General features: G+C 41.4%; 1 protein-coding gene across 1 annotated transcript in view; it reads left to right on the forward strand.

Annotated features, from left to right (window-relative positions):
* Window positions 1-23,182, forward strand: part of LOC136877474 (ribosomal protein S6 kinase alpha-5) — a 202,203-nt gene that overhangs the window by 18,595 nt on the left and 160,426 nt on the right. The window contains exon 2 of the mRNA XM_067151539.2: window positions 5,179-5,247. Within this exon, the coding sequence (XP_067007640.1) occupies window positions 5,179-5,247 (69 nt within the window). The remainder of the gene's footprint in view (window positions 1-5,178; window positions 5,248-23,182) is intronic.

Here is a 23,182-nt window from a genome sequence, read left to right on the forward strand (position 1 = left end):
TAACGTAGGGTTGGCGTCAGGAAGGCCCTCCAGCTGTAAAAATAGGCCAAATACTGTTAGTGCTAACCACAAGTAGCCTATTATTTTTTAAAGAATATTAGGATGTAGTAGTTTTCCAAAAACTTGTTTGTGGGTTATCGACCTGGTGAACAATAAGAAAAGTGACATTCTAGCTTACTATGAGACAAGGATATGAAAACTGTCACCACGTGATCAGTCGATGTAAACAACGTTACGTAGAAAATGCGCTGTAGCTCAACTATAAAACATTAGGAATGTGTTCACGAAAGGAATATCCAGGCAGTATTTAAGAGGTATGAGACTTTTGGAATACAAGTGTTGTTACTGATTATTCATCTGTACGAGGAGGAATTCACTTAATTACTTCCAGCTGGAATGTGCACCTGGTCTTATTCCAGCTGTCTTGGAGCAGCTGGTTGCATCGGCCGTGATTCACCTGGATCTTGGCGACGTCCTTGCTTCTCTCATGCATGACTGGGTCTGTTCTCTGCTCTCTGCTCCCACTACGCCCGCAAACACGATCCAACAGCACCTTTGTAGTGATACACCAGGGCTAGTCGGCCTCATTAACTTCCAAGAGAACATACCTCAATATTACCGAAATACGTCCAGCTCCATGACTAAATGGTTAGTTTGCTGGCCTTTGGGTCCAGGAGTTCCCGGATTCGATTCCCGGCCGGGTCGGGGATTGTAACTTTCATTGGTTAATTCCGATGGCTCGGTGGCTGGATGTGTGTGCCGTCTTAGAATTCATGATAGGTAGGACCCCATTCTCGCATATCTTGAAACTCGGTGTATACTTTTGTTAGTTGCATTGTTCATTGCCTTATCGCTGGTATGACCTACGTTCATTAATCTGAGAACTCGGCGGGCTTACGCGTAGCCTATGTCTTACATTTTTGCAATGTAAATCATCAATTTGCTTATACAGTACTCTGTAATTCTGTCAAAACATGTCATTGGAACCAAACGAAGAGATGGTTGCGGAGCTGAGACCTCCTGTTGCTAGAGCGCGTACAGCGCGTCTTCGTGTATTCCCAATGTTCAAATGTTCACCTCCACTGTTAGTCGAACCAAAATGGTGATACGATTACCAAATATCACACCAGTGAATTAAATAAGATAATTTTCTTGTGTTTGTTAGTGGTTTAACGTCGCACTAACACATGGAAGGTTTTCGATGGCGGACGGATGGGAAAGTGACAGGCTTTAGAAAGTAGTGGCCGTGGTCTTAATTAAGGTACAGCCCCAGCATTTGCCTGGTGTGAAAATGGGAAAGCACGGGAAACCATCTTCAGGGCTGTCGACAGTGGGGTTCGAACCCACTATCTCCCGGATGCAAGCTCAAAGCTGCGTGACCCTAACCGCACGGCCAACTCGCCCGGTGGTAGTAACACTTCTTCGGTTGCGTCAATAAATACCCCTCTCCTGTGCACTTCATTTATTTATTAGACGCAATATTTTAATAGTCGTATCATTTTCCCTTTAAATGCATCGAGATTTAATTAGCCCCATAAATCGCAGCCTTGTTTATTATGTGCACAGGAAATTACTTTGAGGATTTTGTAGTTCCTATATTATTGCATCGTTACCTGTACTTTGTGTGCTGAACTACTGTCGTTGCTGTGGCATGGAACAAATGGGAAATAGCCTGTTTTTACCAGAGATGAACAAAGATGTTTCGTCTCTCATTCCTTTATCGGCAGTCGCTCCATTCTTGACGTTGCCCTGCGGAAAGACAGAAACAGCAGATGTAAGGTATTAACATAACAAAATCTAATTACCCAACAGACGTCATGCGTAGCACAAGTTCGGCACGGAAGTGTAATTAAGACTGAAGACACTGCGTTGTTCTTAAGAATAAAATATTCTCTAACATCGACGTTGTCTGAGCATTGCGTGCGACATATTGAACAGAATTGTTAGAGCTTTAGTGGACAGTTCTTATGACTGATATGACTTTTATCTTTGATATGGTTAAAATCTTCCAACATATAGCCTAAGAGTGTCGTCAGTAACATTTTATTAAAAATAATTGCCTTCTTTCGTTAAATTTATTAATTTTGTGCACCTCCATGATACTCTCTATCTAATGTAACTATTGTTGAGTTCTCATTTGATTTCTTCTTCTATCTGGCCTTGTCCCAGTTTTGGGTTCAGCACAACTTGTGAATCAAGGTCTTATGGCGACGTTGGGATAGGAAAGGACTAGGAGTGGAAAGGAAGCAGCCATGGCTTTAATTGCCTGGTGTGAAAATTGGAGACCACGGAAAACAATCTTCAGGGCTGCCGACAGTGGGGTTCGAACCCACGATCTCCCGAATACAAGCTCACAGCTGCGCGACTCTAACCACACTGTCATAACCTGTACAGTCTTTACTTGAGATATTAGGTCAGCACAGGGTAGGGTGGCATGGAAAGCTTCATCAAACCCATTCAACAGCAGCAACAACAACAGTTTTTGAAGTTGCAGACCCTAAAACTTTCCCCTGTATTATAATTTTGTTGATGTAACATGCTTATAGCGAGCTATCCAAGCGCATTAAATATCGTACCATACGGGTATTTATAAGTAAGGACCGTAGTATCGTCAGCCACGTACACTCTTAACGCTCTGCCTATCTGCCTTGCTAAGTAGGTAAGTTCTCTGGTAGATGCAGCCCAAGCTGTTGACTAGGGTTTCAGGGGAGAAAAGTGTTACGTAAACAGTTTGATAGCTACCAGAGTACCGGTTCATAAAACTAGTCACGACTCTTGTACGTACACACATACACAGATACATTCCGCCTGCCTGACACACTCACTGTATGCTCGCAGCTCTGCTATCCCGTTAACCACTCATCGAATGGACCACTTTCTCGGCAAGAGAATGAATCGTACTAATCCACATACTGTATTATGTTGCGAAGTGGTGGTCTGAACCTCTTGTACCTATTTCACATTTAGTTTCTTAGTAGCCATATTTTTCAATGCTCTTTGGCTACTGTTTACTATCTCTTGGACTGTTTTACGGCCAGAAGCCCTTCCTGATGACAATCCTATGTGGAGGAATAAATTAACTAGTTCATGTTTCTGCAGTGATTGGTGGTGCTGTGTATATATGAACATATGTGCATCGGAACAAAAAATCTATCCCCGACCCGACCGGGAAGCAAAAACAGGACCCTCTGCACCGAAGGCTTCGACGCTGTGCATTCAATCAAGGAGCTGTACATTTTTGTTGTTATTCCTGGCAACAGCTCATTGATCACTGGCCTTTCCACTGTAGCCTACTTCTGAAAGTTTGGAGATGTTTAATGTTCTATTAAATACATTTTCTTCCCGAATATTGTGTGTCACGTATCCCCTTATAGAGTAATTATAATCTGTAGGTTCCCATTACCTTAATCCGAACGTCTTCATGACCATAAATCCTGAGAGTGGTTCTATAATGTAATATCATGGTATCTTAGGCATTGGCGGTGGACTCTCAGGGGCACATTAAGACGTGAACACCCCCTTCTCTTGCATATTCACGCATTCATGGATAATTCAAAATCGTTTTCTTTGTTTCGACCTCATTTCATCAATCGTTCGAAAGCATTCGACACATATCAAAGCTACGTTACACTGCCAGTTGTTCCTTTTAACTGACAAGGCAGGGAGCACACTGGGTTTTGTGCTACTGTATGAACCTGCCCAGATATCCCCATAAGCGAGGAGCTCGGTAAGGCATGTACCTTTCCGTCAACAACCACCCTCTATCCAGAGATAGTATTACAGTTAACCACAAGGGTCCGCCACCTCCCGTATTACTGCTAACCACAGCCTCCCTGCAGTTACAATTGCGTTACCATGCCGAAAGATTACTCCAGTAATTCTGGACAGGTACTTGTAATCGCGGGGGAAAATGTGCTTTGTGTTGTGATTGAGGAATCGTTTCAAGTTAAATTAATTTGAGTACCGGTAAATGTGGTACGCATAATTGTTATGCTTGTTAGCATACCTAGGTGAACTTCGTAGTATGTAAAAACTAAAAATAAAGCTCACATCCTGTAATATTCACTGCAGTACAGCATTGTATCAACGTTGCTGTAAATTTTGCTTTCATCGAGCAGAGTAGCTAACGTTAAGTGGCCACGACTTTTCAGCTATGTATTCGGGAAGCGGTGGGTTGGTTCCACCGTCGGCTGTCCATTCTCCTCACTAAGAGGAATGTTGGGACATTTCCTTTTATAGGCCACGGCTGCTCCCTTCTCACCTTTATCGCAACACATCTCCTGGCCTGACAGAAGAATTCACCCTCGCCTTACTCCACCAGTGTACGGAATGAAAACAGTAGTAGTAGTAATGTTGGTTTTGTTGTACGCTCGCAGATTAGTCTCGGATAAAACTGATCCTCGGTTGTAAGGGTTCTACCATATTATGAGTGGAAAAGGAAGAGTACAAAAAACTTTTACTGAAATGATTAAAAAATGTTACTTTTTACTACTTTGCGTTATACATTGTTACATTTGAGACGTGAACAAAAATGTTGTGAATCTCCTGAAAGTTTTTTGTCACGAGCCGCACTGATCTTAGGTTAATTATGGAATTTCAAAACTAACAAAGGGAAATTCTAAGAAACAATAATCCTTTTCACTTATAATATGTCGTAAGAGTCCAGTGGTTTCCATTTAAAAAAATGGCGTATGGCTTTTAGTGCCGGGAGTGTCCGAGGACAAGATGCCAGATGCAGGTCTTTCGATTTGACACCCATAGGCGACCTACGCGCCGTGATGAGGATGAAATGATGATGAAGACGACACATACACCCAGTCCCTCGTGTCAGCGAAATTAACTAATTATGGTTAAAATTCCCGACCCCGCCGGGAATCGAACCCGGGACCCCTGTGACCAAAGACCAGCACGCTAACCATTTAGCCATGGAGCAGGACAGTGGTTTCCATTATTAATAATGATACGGTGGCTAATGGAAGCAGAAATCAACCTACGTACTTTGTTTTCTGCAACAAGTTGTCTTACACATTTTGAGTTCATTGTGATTTCCATATTACTGTATAAAGCCATGGCTTTTTAATGTACATGTTTTGGAAATAAGTGTATTTTATTTGTTGTTCACTTCCTTTACGAGAAAGTTAATCGGAATTTTAACTACTGTCTTGTTTCCTATTTCAGTGAACCTTACTGGAGTTGGCCGAGTGGACATGTCAAATTTCGAGCTGCTCAAGGTGCTGGGAACCGGAGGTCAGTAGCCATATCTTAAATTTTATATCGAAATTGGGTCTATTGAGATTTTTTTCATGTGTTTCGTGGCAGTTAACCTCATGTAGTTTTACTCTAAAATAATCACTATCTTTTTTTTTTTTTTTGCTATCTGTTTTACGTCGCACCGACACAGATAGGTCTTATGGCGACGATGGGACAGGAAAGGCTAGGAAAGAGAAGGAAGCGGCCGTGGCCTTAATTAAGGTACAGCCCCAGCATTTTCCTGGTGTGAAAATGGGAAACTACGGAAAACCATCTTCAGAGCTGCCGATAGTGGGCTCTATCATAATCTTACACAGTATTAATGATACAGGTAGCATTAAGGTTTAAGGTTGATTTCACAATATAGAAATCTGTGGGGCGGACAGTCGTTAACCTTACGTTTCCAAGATAATAGGTTTGATTCTGACTAAGGCTGGTAGCATCTGAGGGTGTATATATGTGATAAGTACTTGTCTTTGGATTCCGGGACGTTAAAGACTTTAGAAAACCCCGTTACATCTGAAGTAGTCAACTACATTAAGGCGACGGATATTGTCCGTGCCTCTCTTAGGGTCATCGATTTGGGTCGTGAATCTTGCAAATACTTTCCAATCACAATTTTTTTCTCTAATTCTACTGTTTTTCTATCTTCGGAAGCTAAGACGCACTCCGCCTTGATCTACTTATCCGTGTCAGTGTCGCGAAACGCAAAGTATAGTCAAGGAAATACTAGCATTAGATAATCATTTCCAATCATGTATTGCATTTTCCAAATATTCAATGATTCTCGTGCAAAACTGAAAAGTATCTTTGAAACCATGCTTTCGTCTAAGTCAGGGCCTCTCAAACGCCCAAAATCTCACGCGTGCAAACTGAGGCGCAGAGTTCCTTGCACAGTACATCGGTCCCACTCGGCTCGGCTTCGTCTCTGGCCTACTCGGCTAAGCTCGGCTCAACTCGGCTCGGATTTGGAGCGCTACGGAGCAAGTGAGGAAGAGGGAGACAGGCGTGGGGAAAGAGAGAGATAGCGCTGTTGCTCCAAATCGAGGAGTGGTGGTCTGCACTCTGGTCAACCAAGCGAAGTCTTCTTTTGCACCGTGCACAGTGCTTGTACACTGAGAGGCCCTGGTCTAAGTACCTCGACCGAGAGCCAAACTGAAGTAGGCCCACTAGGAAACGTATAGGTCGTTATACCTTAAATCAGGTAGGTCCGTCGTTTTCTTCACTAGGCTGTTATCAGCTGGATTAAATAGGCTGTGCATACCATTAGGCATGGCAAGTGGTTTCCTTATTCCGGAAGTAACCTGTTATCGACTGGAAATTGTGTGCTTGACAGTATGACATTTTAAATTAGCTCGAGGTTGATAAGACTAACGATTCATATGAAGAGGTTGATAAGACTAACGATTCATATGAAGTTACATTTTGAGGTGATTGATGATATTCTATGGGGCAGAATGAGGAGTGGTGGAAACTGTGTGACGTAGTGTAGTTCTTTGGAGGTCGTCGCCCGAACTGAAGCTGCCGCGCTGTCTACAATGTCGAGTATCGATTGTGGCTGCTTGGGGGAAATGAACGGTGGTTGGTTTACCCGGGCCATCGCCCGCCCGCTTTATGAAGTAAACATTTTTCAGTCATTGTAACTCTTCCTGTTGAGAAACAGAAAAATTATGTGTCGCATACGGATAATCAAAGGAATGCAGCATCGCTATTTTTATCTTACTGCTCTGAATAAAAATATAAAATTAGGAAATCTCATCATGCATGCAATAATTTTTAGTGCTTCCTTCTCACGTACTTGTGGAGTCATCCGAGACCAAGGACTGGTCGTAATGAAAATTCCACAATCAGACGCAGGAGTTCGAACCAAGGACAATCGAGTTTGGGACTAGCGGCACCTACGCTCGCCTCTGTCTTACATACAGTGTGACCCCACTGTCGGCAGCCCTGAAGATGGTTTTCCGTGGTTTCCCATGTTCACACCAGGCAAATTCTGGGGCTGTACCTTAATTAAGGCCACGGCCGCTTCCTACCCATTCCTAGGCCTTTCCTGCCCCATCGTCGCCATAAGACCTATCTGTGTCAGTGCGACGTAAAGCAAATAGCAAAAAAAAAAAAAAAAGAAAAAAACATACAGTGTGTGGTAAAGTGAAATCTTCGGTATTATTGGAAACCAACGTTTTCAGTGTTTTAAGCTGAGCTCTCGGATCATACGGTGCGGTACTCTCACTCTGTCGTGGAAACAGGATGATATTTCGATTAGCTTCTCATAGTTTCAGTATTTTAATTTGTATTCATATGTTTTTGGAAAGGTTTGTAATATACCTCCAAGGATATCTATCCCCGTATCGAAAACAAACACGCTAGCCTAAATCATTGGTATAGGTTGAATATAACCTTATGATTGTTTTTGGATTTCGATGCTATTGTTCAGATGGAATTGCAAGCAACAAGAAGTATCTTTTTCAACAGAAAATTATCCCATTCTTACAAATTTTCGATTTGTGCTACAAGAATATTAGGAAATATGTGAGATAGTTGATTCTAACTAATGCAATTGTCACCTAGGGCATGACAAGTGGTATCTTTTTTTTTTTTTTTTTTCTTATGCCGGAAGTAACCTCGACTGGAAATTGTGTGCTTGACAGTATGACATTTTAAACTAGCTCGAAGTTAAGACTAACGATTCATATGAAGTTAACATTTTGAGGTGATTGATGAGGTAGGAAAGGTACATTTACTTGGAGATTTTCCATCATTCTATGTTACTGCTTGGATAGTTGTTTTAATTTCAAGTTTCAAAGCACTGCCTTGCATCTTAGTCTCGTCTGTGCGTGAGAATATTTCTCCAGCCCCTTTTGCTCCAATTATTATCTATCGCAGTGTTCAGCATTCACATCCGGAGCGTTTTTATAACTTATTACTCTTTTCATATGAAAAATCTTAAAACTAGTGCAGCTAAGCGCTATACTACAGAATTCTTTTTCCTCTTATGTTCCGCTAGCGACCTCATCACCTCTGCAATCCGTCGCGTTATACATACGTTGCGTTGTTGGCTATTTATTTGAATTGCCAGGTAAAGTTACGCATGAAGAACTTCATTGAGAACCCGGCAAAATGATTGGATTATCTTGGAAAATATTTGCAAGAAAAATCGACAATATTTTATTTTCTCGGAATATTTAGTTTTGAAAAGAGGATTGAATGTCAGGTAGGGAATTCAGAACTGGAACAGATGGGTCATTCGAAGTATTTTTAATGCTATTTATTCGATCTTTTTCCCGTACTTTGCACCATATGTTGTGAACCTGCGTGTATTTGGAAATGGCGGAAGTGTTGAATGTGAGGAAAGGAACATTAAGGATGACACAAACATCCAGTCCCCAGGCCAGGGATATTAATAATTTACAATTAAAAACCCCTGACCCGGCCGGGAATCGAACTCGGGGCCGCCGGGTGACAGGCGGACGCGTTGCCCCCCTACATCTCGGGACCGGACTTCGAAGTATTTAGTGTGTGTGTGTTCTCCAAGGATGGCCGTATACCAAGAAAAATTGAATCTGTGTTTAACAACAACCACCACCACCACCACCACCACCTTTCTCTGATGCGATAAATGGTATTCTGTGAAAAATAAATTAGCTCTCGGACAGAACTATCCTTACATCTGTCAGTATTCAGAAAGACTCTGCTGTACGGAAGTTAAATCTGGATAGGTTTAGGATATCGTGTTCATTAGTGAGATTTTTTCTTGCTAGTCTCACTAACACAGATTTACGGCGGCGAAAGGACGTGAAGGATAAGCATTGGGAAGGTAGCGACCGTAGCCTTAATTAAGATGCATACCCAGAGTTTTCCTGGTGTGAAAGTGCAAAATCACCCAGCGAGTTGGCCGTCGGTTAGGTTCACGCAGCAGTGAGCTTGCATTCGGGAGACGGTGGGTTTGAATCCCATCATCGGCAGCGTTGAAGTTAGGAGCAAACCCGATGGGTTAAGCTTTACTTATAAACAGTCTTCGGTGGTCGAATGGAGGATAAAAGAAGTCGAGGGAGACCAAGGCGATGATGGTTTTTAATTATTTCAAGTTGAAAGATGTAGAGCTAACCGAAGCCACAGAGCTAGTTGTACATTGAGGATTGTGGAGGTCCCAAGCCATAACAGTCTATATTGAAGATGTATGAACGTATTCATTTTATGATTGGAAATGTATCGACACCCTAACAACAGGGATTGTGAAATGTCCTGAAAATCTTAGAGGGCTGAATTACTTGTGCTCTGTTTTGTCCTGGGTGTGAGGGTATTCACCTCCGGCCGCTTCCTGTCTTGCCGTCTGCTACTTGCTCAGCGCTGAGCTGTGTTGTGCCATCTCTCCTCTTCCCTTCCGTCTCGCTAACTGGAACCGGAGATCGCTTCCAATTAGGGAGGTCCCTATTTGGGTCCCGTCAATTGCCCGTTACTTACGGTCTGATTATTTTACATATAATTTGACTGAATACATTCCTATGAAATTACTCATTTAAATTGTGTGTGTTTTCTTACACCATAAGGGAATTGCCAAGATCATTAAGAGCCGGTATTATAATAACATGTTTAAACTGTTGGTTCAATTTAAACTTCGGTTTATCTGTTAGTCGTGTATTATAAAACTTAATCTTAAGTGTAACTAAAGATTAATTTTAATGCCACTCATCTACCGTTTAAACTGAAGCTTAAGAATACATAACCTTACAACACGGCAGAACGAATGGATCTCGAAGATATTTTTTAGGTGTTTGAAGAAATACTAAACGATGACGAAGAAGTGGTTCAAATTATTGAACGACCACGGGCACTACGAGTTTTCTGAGCAAGGGGGCGTCACTTTCATATATGGAATGAAAAATAGTTTTTAAACAGGCTGACATAGCCCTATTTCAGCAAATTGGTGCTAGAATAAAACATGCAATGAAAACATAAGTATGAAAAATGAAATGGCGTATGGCTTTTATTGCCGGGAGTGTCCGAGGACAAGTTCGGCTCGCCAGGTGCAGGTCTTTTGAAGTGACTCCCATAGGCGACCTGCGCGTCATGATGAGGATGAAATGATGATGAAGACGACACATACACCCAGTCCCCGTGCCAGCGAAATTAACCAATTAAGGTTAAAATTCCCGACCCCGCCGAGAATCGAACCCGGGACCCCTATGACCTAAGGCCAGCACGCTAACCATTTAACCATGGAGCCGAAATTACTTTTTGAACTGTTTGAATGTCAAAATTGTAAATTTTAGAAAATAAAGTAACTTCCTTCTATTTCAGAAATCATGCTGTAGAACCCCTCAGTCAGCTACTAATAGTATTGCGGTTTTATGCCTCCCGAAGTATGTTTATTAAAATGGGAGGTTTCGGAGGAATTCATAAGGCCACTGTTTCATGGACTACTGTATATAAATATTTCTGTACTGATTGCACAAACAATTCTATTTCCTTTGAAGTAAAATTAGCACAACGCTTGTTGCTTTTATCCACCATTTTACCTACAAGAAGTAAACAAAACATTACCGACAGTCATCTTTTCTTGCAAGTCACTCCTACCAAGATCGTAGATTTCCTTCTTCGCCTCGGTTTAAGTTAGGCCGGCCATTATAAGACTCAACATCGGTTTAAACTCAAGTTACAGTTTAACTCAATCTTCAGTTTAAACCCTCATTATAATACCGGCCCTCAATCAGAAGAGTCGTCTTTGTATTTTATGTATACAGTGACTATTAGTAGCTTAATAGCTGAAATCTTATCCCAATGCCACCTCAAAATTTACGTAAGAATATCAAAATCATGGTTATGAGTAGAGCTATTCACAAACTCAAATTGAAATAAAAATCGGAGCTCGAAAATTGAGCACATAAGCCAGTTTTGCTATCTCGGTAGTATTGTCCGCTGTAACAACGGAAGTATCCATGAGGCGAAGAAAAGAATGCCTATGACTAAGCAAGCCTTCCTTTGCATAATAATAATAATAATAATAATAATAATAATAATAATAATAATAATAAGCTAACCAGTAATAATATACATATTTTATAGAGATGTGAAGCTGTGAGCTTTTATTCGGAAGATAGTGGGTTCGAACCCCACTGTCGGGAGCCCTGAAGATAGTTTTCCGTAGTTTCCCCACTTTCACACCAGGCAAATGTTGGGCTGTACCTTAGTTAAGGCCACGACCTCACCTTCCCCAGTCCCAGCCCTTACCTATCTCATTGTCGCCATGAGACCTATCTGTGTCGGTGCGACGTAAAACAACTTGTAAAAGCATATTTTACACATAATTTGTGTGAATACAATCTTTCAGGAATTACGGATTTTAAAATGTGTGGAAAGAATGTATTTGTATAGAGCTTTGTCTGTAATGTACATACATATGGATGTGAAAATTAGACACTGGGAAACCGCGGAAGGAAAAGGTTACAAACTGACCCAATCAATTTGGACACAAAGGAAAAGTAATGAATGACCATATTCCCAAGGAAGTTGGAGAAAATACGGAAGGTAAAAACCGCGGGGTATATCTTTTTTTTTTTTTTTGCTATTGGCTTTACGTCGCACCGACACAGAAATGTCTTATGGCGACGATGGGACAGGAAAGGGTTAGGAGTGAAAAGGAAGCGGCCGTGGCCTTAATTAAGGTACAGCCCCAGCATTTACGTGGTGTGAAAATGGGAAACCACGGAAAACCATCTTCAGGGCTGCCGACAGTGGGGTTCGAACCGGGTATATCTTTACATACGGTGCATTATTTTGCAACAACTGTGAAGAAAATGTTGCTCGGAAAACGACGACCAAGAGAGTCCTATTTTAAAAACTTGGCTGCCAGAATGACCTCCAGTTCTTCTACAGAGCTGAAGAGAACTGCTCAAGACATAACGTCCCCTGCAGCACCAAGGCTCACCTTTTACGGCATGAATGAATGTGTTCGGATATGTAACATACGATCATGCTACTAATTTCCGTACATTTCTGGTTGCGTAATTTATTTATTTATCGGGTATCATTCCCAGCTTATTTCCTGCTCTCTATACGTTATCGCTTTCTTGCTAGCGGTATTGAATACCTTACCAAGAGTGTGTACGAGAGAGAGAGAGAGAGAGAGAGAGCAAGTAGATACGCGATGGCGAGGGAAAGAAGTTGTACAAAATAAACGAATGTGAAATTCCATCGGGCTCAGTGAAATGCCCACGCATTTTTTTTGTGTTGCTGAGAACAGTTTTTTCATCCATGCTGCCACCTCTTGTCATTATCAGCTGTCTGGGTGGATGACATTGCTGGTGAAAGTTTTTGTTCTAGATTGTACCTTACGGTGGAAAATCAAGGATAGGTCAGTGAAAAATAAAGAGTACTGCATTTCCAATATTGACTGCTTAGTGCGAGGTCTTAAATAGGAGATGATTATCCGAGTACTGGTTTCGTTGTATGATTTATTACTTAAACTAGGACACGGTACTGCTTTATGTGGGTAAAGAAGAGCATTAAAACATTCGACTTTTTGGTAAAATTGTAGTATCAGAGGATAATTGGCCAACTGCAATTGATTCACTCTTCAGAAAATACCCTTGAAAATTAGTCTTTCGCTCATAATCAAGAAATAAAATAAAATCATAGCGTGCTAAATTGTTCAGACAAAAGGTCAAAAAGCCATGAAGGCCCTTGGAGGGGTGGAAGGTAAAGGCTTCCACTATCCGTAACCGGTGGTTAGCTCTACTCCCGGCCGCCTTTGCCCCCAGGAATTAACCTGGTACTCATTTTTGGTGTAGGCTGAGTGAACCTCAGGGCCATGTGCACCTCCGGAAGTGGAAATCTTGTTTCTTAAATTTTACTACTTCCCGACGGGGATTCGAACCCACGTCCTTCCGGGCGAACCGAGCACGCCTTTACCGCCTCGGCCAGGCAGCCCCTAAATTGTTCAGACATCGTGTTGAAAATGCAGACGGTATGTTGGGATATCGATTAAGGCAGTATATTTAATTATTAGAAATATCGTTGAAATGCGTTCAAAAAGGACGAAGAATTAGGTGAAGGAGAACGGACAGGAGTAAAAGGTGATGTTTGAATCATTTCAGGTTATGTCCAGTCACCATTAGCTCACATCAGGATGAGTACTCAGAGAACTGAAGTCTAACGATGTCACTAATTGTTCGCTCAGAAGTAGGTTCTGCTGTCATGGTGAAGGCAGCCTAGCACTTCCGCGAGTCCTTGAGAGGAGACGAGTTGTTGCTAGCGGCCAAAACGCATTTAGCCCGCTGACTACCTACAATGAATACACCCCGTGTGCGGCGCCAGAAAGCGAGTCTGTCCATCTGTCTCACTCTCCCGTCACTGCGCGCGCCCTAGGTCACCACTCGACGATGTACGCTACTACTGCCAGAGGAAGAAGTGTGCCTGCCAGTACGCCTGTTGTATGGTCTAAATATCTTAACGTACTGGTGCAAAGTGTTAATGCATGAGGGGACTTGAAGACGTTCAAGCTGAACATTATTATTACTAGGGATCGAAAGTTTTAGTCCTAAAAAGGTACAAAATATGCAAGCAACTATGCCCTAAAACCAACAAAGTATGTCCAGAAAATGGGTAAATATGACTTAAACATGTTAGGGATAGGTTGCAAGTATTAGAGTATTACTAACATTACATGTGTCAAAAACTGATTAGCGAATAATATGGGAGACACGTTTAACCTTGCAAGAGGTAATCTAAAATTTTATACTTCATTTAGTATCATAACGCCGAGGTGTTCTCGCTCTGTTTTCTTAAAATGGAACCAAAAAGTGAAGTATTGAGATGCTGATGATGATGCTTGTTTCTTTAAGGGGTCTCACATCTAGGATATCGGCCCCTAATGGGACGAAATGTAATGACAATTTAAAAGTTCAAAATCATCCACTAACCAGAATTTTAAAAAAACGTGACGATGAAGAATGAATGGATGGATATGAATTTAAAACAATCAGTGGATCTAACCCAAAAACTAACAGTACTGACCAAGGAACTGCTTCTAAAGCACAATCCTGAATCGAGGATGCTTGTTGTCTAAAGAGGTCCAAAATCCAGGTCTATGGCCCCTCATAATGGCACTTGTCGCTAGTAAAGTAGAACCAAGGTATTTGTCATGTTGCGGTACTAGTCAAAAGTAGCGTAGACTCACGGTGTTCCACACGTTATGGTACTACTCACAAGTATTGTACGTCGCACAGGTAACGCAGACCTGTGGTGTTTCTCACATCATGGCGCCAGTCATAGGCAACGCAAATCCATGGTGTTCCTCACCTAGGTGTACTAATTACGGGCGCCGGTATTCCCGTGGTGTTCCTCATATAGTGGTACTAATCACAGGCAACGCCCAGACCCGTGGTGTTTCTCACAATGGTACCAACACGGATACTGGAAAACTCATACAGACTCTCCTTCTGTTGCTACTAATCACACCTATTGTGTACCTAACATAGTGGTATTACTCGCAAGTACAGGCGATCCATGGTGTTCGCCACGTGATGGTATTAATCACAAGTAGTTTCATGGTTCTAATACAATCATCCCTTGGACGCTCCTTTCAGTCTCCTCTTACGACAGGCAGGGGATACTGTGGGTGTATTTTTAATCTGCGTCCCCAACCCACAGGGGGGAAAATGAAGTATTAACATGCTCTTTGGTATCTGTCGGCGTGCAGCATCTCTTTCTGGGAATCATGTCTTCTAAACCTGCTACCTGTCTGTTTCGGGAAAAGAAAGACAAAATACATCTTCTACAGAATTTTGAAATCTTGTGTTTGAAAAGCGAAGCAAATACCATGTACCTCGTTAAAGTGACGCCTCAATTTAAACAAAGATGCTCAAAATACAACCAAATATTACTGATATAAGCAAGATATGATCAAAGCAATAAAAAGGGGCGAAACGTGCATTTATTGTCACATAAAATTGCTTTTAACGGGCTCAGGGACCCACCATTAAACACTTACTTTTCAGATTTCGGGTAAAATGACCTCAGAAAGGAAATAGTTTTTCCTTAGCATCTGAGTTTTAATTACTATAGTTCATAATGTCATGGTGTATGCGTTCAAAAGTTGTGATAATCATTTTAAGGGTAAATCTCCTTAATTTTTTTCATAGTAGAGGGGCGAATGACTTCGATGTTCGGCCCACTTAATAATAATAATAATAATAATAATAATAATAATAATAATAATAATAATAATCGTATCAAGTATGCGATTTGGGTCTGTTAGATGAGCTTGAAATCAGGAGATGGTAGGTTTAAATCTCGCAGTCGGCATCCCTGAATATGTTCTCCCGTGGTTTCTCATTTTCACACCATGCTTTTCGAAAACTGAAGACATCAGTAAACAAAATTTCAGGTGTGAAAATGAGACTTTCCAGGCCTCGCAAACTTAATACTATCACAACCGGATGATGGTCAGAGTTGACCGAAGAACGAGCAAAAAGCAAGCCTGCCGATTTACTTCATTGTTGCTAGCGAGATTTTCGCCTGGGGGCCTCCAGATTTTCGTGGAATCCTAACCACAAGGACATACGTTTTTTATTTTTTTAAGACCACTTACATTGGCCGGGATTCGAACCATGGGCGCCTTAGTGAGAAGCCAAAGATTATACACGCAATCGGGAAGCCTGGCACTAGTACACTGAAGTAGAACTGACTTTGGAGGCCCATAGTCGTTACCCCACGCTCCGAAGTAGAATACCTACCTAAAGGGGGATCAACCGTTTCATATAGGCCTACATCTTTTGGCAGGCAGGGTATGTTCTCAGATAATCTCCGCCCCTCTCCCACTTTTTTTTTTACAGAGGTTCAGGTACTCTAATGTTTACGAAATAGTCATGAGCTGACAGGATTTTCTTTTTTCCGGAATGTTTGGTTTTCCTTTTTTGTCCTAAGGAAGACCAAACAGTCAAGGGAAGGAAAATCTTTGAAAGCACTGTTTAACTTGGCTTTTGGTTCAAGAAATTTATCAAGTCTGACCCCCTTTTGTTGAATGATCAGTATAGCGGCCTTCGGTTCCGGAGGGTCTCAGGTACGATTGCTGGCCGGACCGGGAAATTTAGCTACGTCAAGTAAATTCCACTGGCTCGGGTGTTCGTGTTTTGTTTTAATTTACATCATACTGCCAACTACCACAGAAACGTGTAACAGCGAATTCATCCCTCCACAAAGGTTTGGTATTAAAAAAGGCATCTGGCTCTAAAATTGGACTTCAGCCACGTATAGTGTCGCATCAAGTAATTGAGAAAAGGTCAGCAAGAAGAAGAAAGTCAACATATCATTTAGAGTAAACCTCGTGGAGAATATTTTTCAAGAGTAGGCTATTGTATTCCATTTTTCTGTCGATATATACCGACCTAGTTGGCCATGCGGTTAGGGCCCAGCAGCTGTGAGCTTGCATTCGGGAGATAGTCCCACTGTAGGCAGTCCAGAAGATTGTTTCCGTGGTTTCCCATTTCCATAGCAGGCAATTGCTGGGGCTGTACTTTAATTAAGGTCATAGCCACTTCCTTCCCAGCCCTTGCCCTTTCCTATCCCATCGTCGCCATAAGATCTATCTGTGTCGGAGCGACGTAAACCAAAGATAAATTCTGTCTATACACAATACTGTAGATAGCTACAACACTGGGTCATTGACCACCATTGTAAACAATAATATCCCATGCCACTTACAGGCATTATGCCGAAACGAATTCATTCCTCTTGTCAGTTGTTCAAAGACTGGGCCATTTCTTTACCCGAGAAGCGCAAGGAACCTTGCTTGAGAGTGCCCTAGTCGAGCTGAGATCCCTGAACCGCTGGGTTCATTGCTCTCTGGACCGGACGGCTGGTCAGACATCTTGCCTCTTTTATAATTGCGCCGTTCGTTCCTGACGGTAGAAGTCCGCTTGCCAAGCCCATTCCAGCTCCACCCTGCGATAAATGGTTCACAGAACAGCGGAGGCATATTTGTTCTTGGCATAGGTCGCGGTATTCTGATGCTGCTGCTGCTGCTGCTACTACTACTACTACTACTAATCTTCATAGAAAAATATACTATTTGACTCTCCCTGTTATATAGATCAAATAACACATGTGGCATGCACCAGTTCTGAATTAAAAAACGAGATTTGAATCGTACATCTCATGATGCCAACCTAAATGTGCTCTTTCGTAAACCCAACCCTGGAAGAAATCCCAGATTATTGCCTTGCATTAAAATCATAGCTAGATATTTTTCTGCCTACTGTTTAACGTTAAGGCTTCCCGCCCTGTTTACGCGGATTTGATTTATGACTCTTCCTTGAATTCAAGAAGCTTCAGTCACCGGATGGGATGCAGTCAGACGGTGTAATGTAAATGCTAAGGAAAGTGTAGTTTTATTTCCACGGTTTCCAGTTTCGACTTCGTGAGTGTTGGGATTGTATCTAACATAAGCCTATACAGCATTTCTGGGCCACTTCCTTCTCAATTGTAGCCTCAATTACACTCCCTCATATAGACATCACAGCCATATAGACCTCGTGTTCGCAGAATAACTGCAGACGAGATGGATAATACACACGATCTGCATGGAAAGAAATCTCTCGATACAAATACTACGCGTGACACTGAAAATAAACATAAAGAAAGAAAGGAAGAAAGAAAGTAAGAAAGGAATTTGTCTGAGAAATAAGAGATATGAATATAGGAATTCAACCGATGGCTTCTATTCTTTCTTTTCTTTCTTCTGTTTAAAACACATGAAGAGGCACTCCTTATCTTAACAATTTGATATTCATATAAAGTATTGTCGTGGATTGAATCATAGTTTGTGTGATTTCATGTATAGGTTGCTGACATTGTCTATAACTATCAAACAGGAGAATTTCAGTTGTGATAATGAATACAACAATGTATTCCTAGCCGTGACAACTTAAGTCATAATTAAAGCCCGGATTTCCATGCACTAACAAATCTCAAAATATGTATGCATGCATTCATGCACTATCATATGGCAAAACATACGCAGTAAACTGGAAAATATGCACTATCAAACTTCAGTTCAACATGGTTACATTTCCTTTTGAAACATTGTACAGCAAATAATTTCTTCAGATTGTCTTGATTTAAGCTCATCCATTTATCTGTCAGCACATTCTTAAACACAGAATATCTTTCTACCTCACAAAAAGTGACAGGTACATACTTAAATGAAGATACTTGCGACAAAGTGAGGTCAAATTGTACGTCTTTTGCACTTTCACCACACAGTAAGTCTTTTTTAAGCTTGACGAATTCAAAATCAGGATTTGAACCGATCACTTTGTTCAGATTATCTCTAGCTGCCGCAGCTACTTCTCCGTGCGATGATTGCAGACACAGTTGAATGTCTTCAATAACTGCTAAACTTTATCGTAGCAGGCAATTTGCCAAAATGTGATTTTATATACATTGTCTTGATGCATATTGTTTTTGCTGAATTTCACTCGTACATCTTTAATGCGAGCAGCGTCATCTACTGGAAAACTGTCTACGACCTAAACCGGGGGAAAAGTCACTTAAGTGATATTACGCCTAATCAGTGGCATTAAGTTCGTTGATGGCAAATTCAGAAATTGGATTAATTGAATTATCGCATCTCTAGCGTATGTACTAACTGTGTTTGTCAAGTAGGATGCCAGGAATACGTTCTTTCTTTCCGTCTCTCAATAACAGACATATAACGTGGAAGAACGATCCCGAATTCTGAAAACCAATATTCGCAAAAGACACTATCATGCAACTTAATATTATATACAGTATATGGTCCAAAGTCGGAAGAAAAGTCATATTATGCAAAATAAACGCCCCAGCATTCACTATTAAATACAAAATCCTCCAAATTTGCATTTTGCATTAATTTTCTCCTAAAAGGGCCAAAGCTTGCAAACATGCAGGGAAAAAGAACGATTATTTCGAACCGTTAAGTCAAAGTTTGAGGAGCGTAACTAGTTTATTTAAAAACATGCATTTCCATGGAAATCCGGGCTCTAGTCATAAGATTCACAAATCTGAAATTAATACTTTATAATCGATTTGACAGACTGTGGAAGCTTCAGTGGGAAGGTTGTGCAGCTTTTACGGGACACAGTTTATTTATTTTGGTAAATAATGCAATGCACTTCACCTGACTCGGATGAAACACACTTGACAGCTGACCAAGTCTATAGCATATCTCTGGGGTGATGAAAAACGTATGTTTACTGGGTGTTACTGAAATGAAATCGACAGCGAAAACTGGACATCTCGGAGAGAACATCTCTCGCCTCCGCATAGTTACACGGAAATTTAGATGGATAGGTACATAGCGTCTTTATTCGTGAAGAAATTAGGGCTCTAGCCCCTTAGCCATTGCATTTGCAATATACATCAGTATCATACAATTATATAATACAGTATTAATAATAAAAATAACAAAAAACCGTGGCAGAAATAATATGGCAATATTGATAGCAAAAAGTAGTTACAGTATAAGATAGTAAACCACTAGGCCGACATGTAAAATTTACAAGATGACAATATAAAATGAAAATAACAATAGGAATAGTTAGAACAATAAATTATAGTATAAACTTATAAGTAGCAAATAAGTTATTCTCTAATGTTTAAGAAATAATGTTCATTCATTCATTCATACTTAACTCGGCGTAAAAGTGGGCTGGATGCATTCGGCAAGTAATTTCGGCAATCAGTTTTGATGATTGCTTCCCCGCCTGGTGGCGTCAAGTCAATATGGTTTGACACCGTGGTTGGCCGGTTCGAGTCCCGTTGGTCGAAAACATTTCACCAGCGGAATGTTGGCTGGCATGGTAGGAGATGTGGTTGTATACAATTTCTAATCTAATCACTAGATTGCGTTCCAGAAGCCTGGATTCACTTGCAAACCTCTCCGCAGTGATGGCGTATGACGTTGATGGTGAATCGTCCGTCGGAAGAAGACGTTAAGCCTTGAGCAGACCCCTTGGTGCTATTCGACAGAAGTAAGCTATGTGCCGGCGCAGAGTTTCACCCTCTCACTCTCTCTCTCTTTCTTTCTGCCATCATATATCACGTCATTCATTTTATTTCATTAACTCCCCTTATGGGGTTGACGTCAGGTCGTAAAAACTCGCCACGAAAGCACTCAGTAAACTCAAGCTTATGACAGTGTTCTGTATGCTCGGATTTACATGACGTCTCCGAGCCCGAGACATTGGTGAAAGGCCGCTGTCCACCTTTGAGCCAAGAGAGACCATTTACTTCCTTAAATGATACACCTAACTGGAGCCCCAGGCGAACTTAAGTTTCCTTGATGAATAAAACCCTGGACTTTAGAATACAGGTTAACCGTTCGTCTTTTTAACTTGTTGGCTGTAATGTACGCGCGCTCAGCAAACTCGTGTCAGTGTTAAGTATATGTTCGGATGTGCGATTTACACCCGGCGCTAGTGACAAGTGTAATGGAAAGGAGTCTGTGAGGTCAAGGATCTTGAGGGGGGTGGGGTGGGGGAGCTGTCTCTTCGAATGCAGGTCACAGCTGAGCGACCTTGGGCCGGGTCAATGGCTGTGCGGGCAATGCTCTTCCTACAATACGTCACCATGGGAACTCGCTGCTTGCTCTAACGGTAGCAATTCCCCCACCACTGCATCCCTTCTCCTCCCCGTTTCAGCACCATATCATTATGATGCACGTGCGAATACACCACCCATTCATGTGAGAAGATAATCTCTGACTACCTAAACAACCCTTTGTTCAACTAGCACGTTATAGTCCTTCCCTTCTTGCCAAAACTCCCAGGGCAAGTACACCATGAGTGAATCAGGAATAGCTCAGACGCTTATGCTCTCAAACCTTTCGCTTTCCTCTCTTGGTTTCCTGCATTCCCCCTGTGATGGATGTATAGAAACTTTATTTGGTCTCCTTTTGGAACAAGCTCAACTAAACACAGTTACTGCTACCTAACTGTAAACATTGTGTCTTGTCTTAATGTTTAATATATAGCCCGGTTTGATATCCTCTTACTTCACTCCCCGGGACTGACACGTGGAGAAGAGAATGTCAGGCATGAATACTGTACAATATTCTCCCTTTCCACTCTGTCGACCTCCGGAGACTTGAGTTAACTGTTTATTAAAATAATTAGACTCGTATCCTTAGAGAATAGAGTATGTTTTGGAATCCAGTCCAATTTCAACTGTCGGGATAATTGTGTTCAAGCCATTATTATTATTATTATTATTATTATTATTATTATTATTATTATTATTATTATTATTATACTCGTTTTGCAGTTCTAGCGATTAAACCCCAACTAGCGCATGTCGCGCACACCCATGGTAACGACGAATGATTATCCAGGGTGTTTTTCGTATAGAATATATTCTATAAAATTTACAGGGAAAATTTGAGATCCCAGGGGCAAATTAGCTCATTTTCCGTGATATCCCAGTATATTATAATTGCCACGCTTTAATTAATTCAAAGGGACTTAATTCTACGTGCCGGGCTGAGTAGCTCAGACGGTTGAGGTGCTGGCCTTCTAACCCCAACTTGACAGGTTCGACCCTGGCTCAGTCCGGTGGTATTTGAAGGTGCTCAAATACGTCAGCCTCGTGTCGGTAGATTTACTTGGACGTAGAACTCCTCTTGCGGGACAAAATTCCGGCACCTCGGCATCTCAGAAAACCATAAAGAGTAGTTAGTGGGATGTAAAGCAAATAACATTTAAATTAAAGTTTGTGATCCCGAGTGAGTGTGACTGTATGTGGGTATGAATGAGCCGGTCTAGCTGAAGTATATATGGGGATTCTAGTGTGTGTGTGTGTGTGTGTGTGTGTGTGTGTGTGTGTGTGTGTGTGTGTGTGTGTGTGTGTGTGTGTGTGTGTGTGTGTGTGTGTGTGTGTGTGTGTGTGTGTGTGTGTGTGTGTGTGTGTGTGTGTGTGTGTGTGTGTGTGTGTGTGTGTGTGTGTGTGTGTGTGTGTGTGTGTGTGTGTGTGTGTGTGTGTGTGTGTGTGTGTGTGTGTGTGTGTCGAATTACTTGAATGTTGAGTCTGGTGAATATTATTTAAATATATGTCTATGTAAATACGATAACCATATTTTTTATATTTTAAATGGGGATGGCGGCACGTTCGTGTATGTGGGGCTATGCCCTTTCTCCATTCACCATCCCTGAATTGTATCTACAATTTGTAGAAAATAAATAAATAAATAAATACATAATAATAATAATAATAATAATAATACTCTACACCGTTTTTATATGCAGCGCAATGTTCTTTTAGGAAAAAAATATTTCACAGTTCAAAGACTGCCACAACTTGCCCTGATGCCATTAACCCATCCCACGGATTATTTCTTCTCCACTGCAAACCTATTTCACATATTACGGTTCCGTTATTGACAATGACATGGTTGGAACGTCACATCAAATGGGATTCAAATTGCAACGTAGCTTTCTCCGCCTACCTTGACGACATTGCGTGACCGCACGCAAACTGGAGACTGGAACCGATAGGTATTATCCATCTCGCTGCAGTTCTGTACTTAAAAAAGACGTCCTATTTTAACAACAGTCAATTCAGCCTAAACATTTCAAAATTGTACTCAAGGAGAACGTGTACTGTAATTGCTCCGTCTAGTTCAGTTTGTAAGCAAGTCCAAGCATTTATTTTGCTACTATCTTCCACCCGTGACTTCGCTCGCACGGTCCTAGTTTGTAGTTTCCAAAAGAAAACAGAAAATCGGCGGAGGCAATATCAGATCTGGCGTTAACTTTAAAGGCGTGAAAATGTCTAGTATAAAATGTTTAAACTTTTTAATTTTTTATTCTTTATTTTACTATATATTTCCTTTATTTCTATATTTGGGCTTTATTCTATTGTAAGGAAGCGACCGTGGCCTTGTTTGAGGTACAGCCCCAGC

Source organism: Anabrus simplex, chromosome 7 (assembly GCF_040414725.1).
Source record: "Anabrus simplex isolate iqAnaSimp1 chromosome 7, ASM4041472v1, whole genome shotgun sequence".
NCBI classification, from domain to species: domain Eukaryota; kingdom Metazoa; phylum Arthropoda; class Insecta; order Orthoptera; family Tettigoniidae; genus Anabrus; species Anabrus simplex.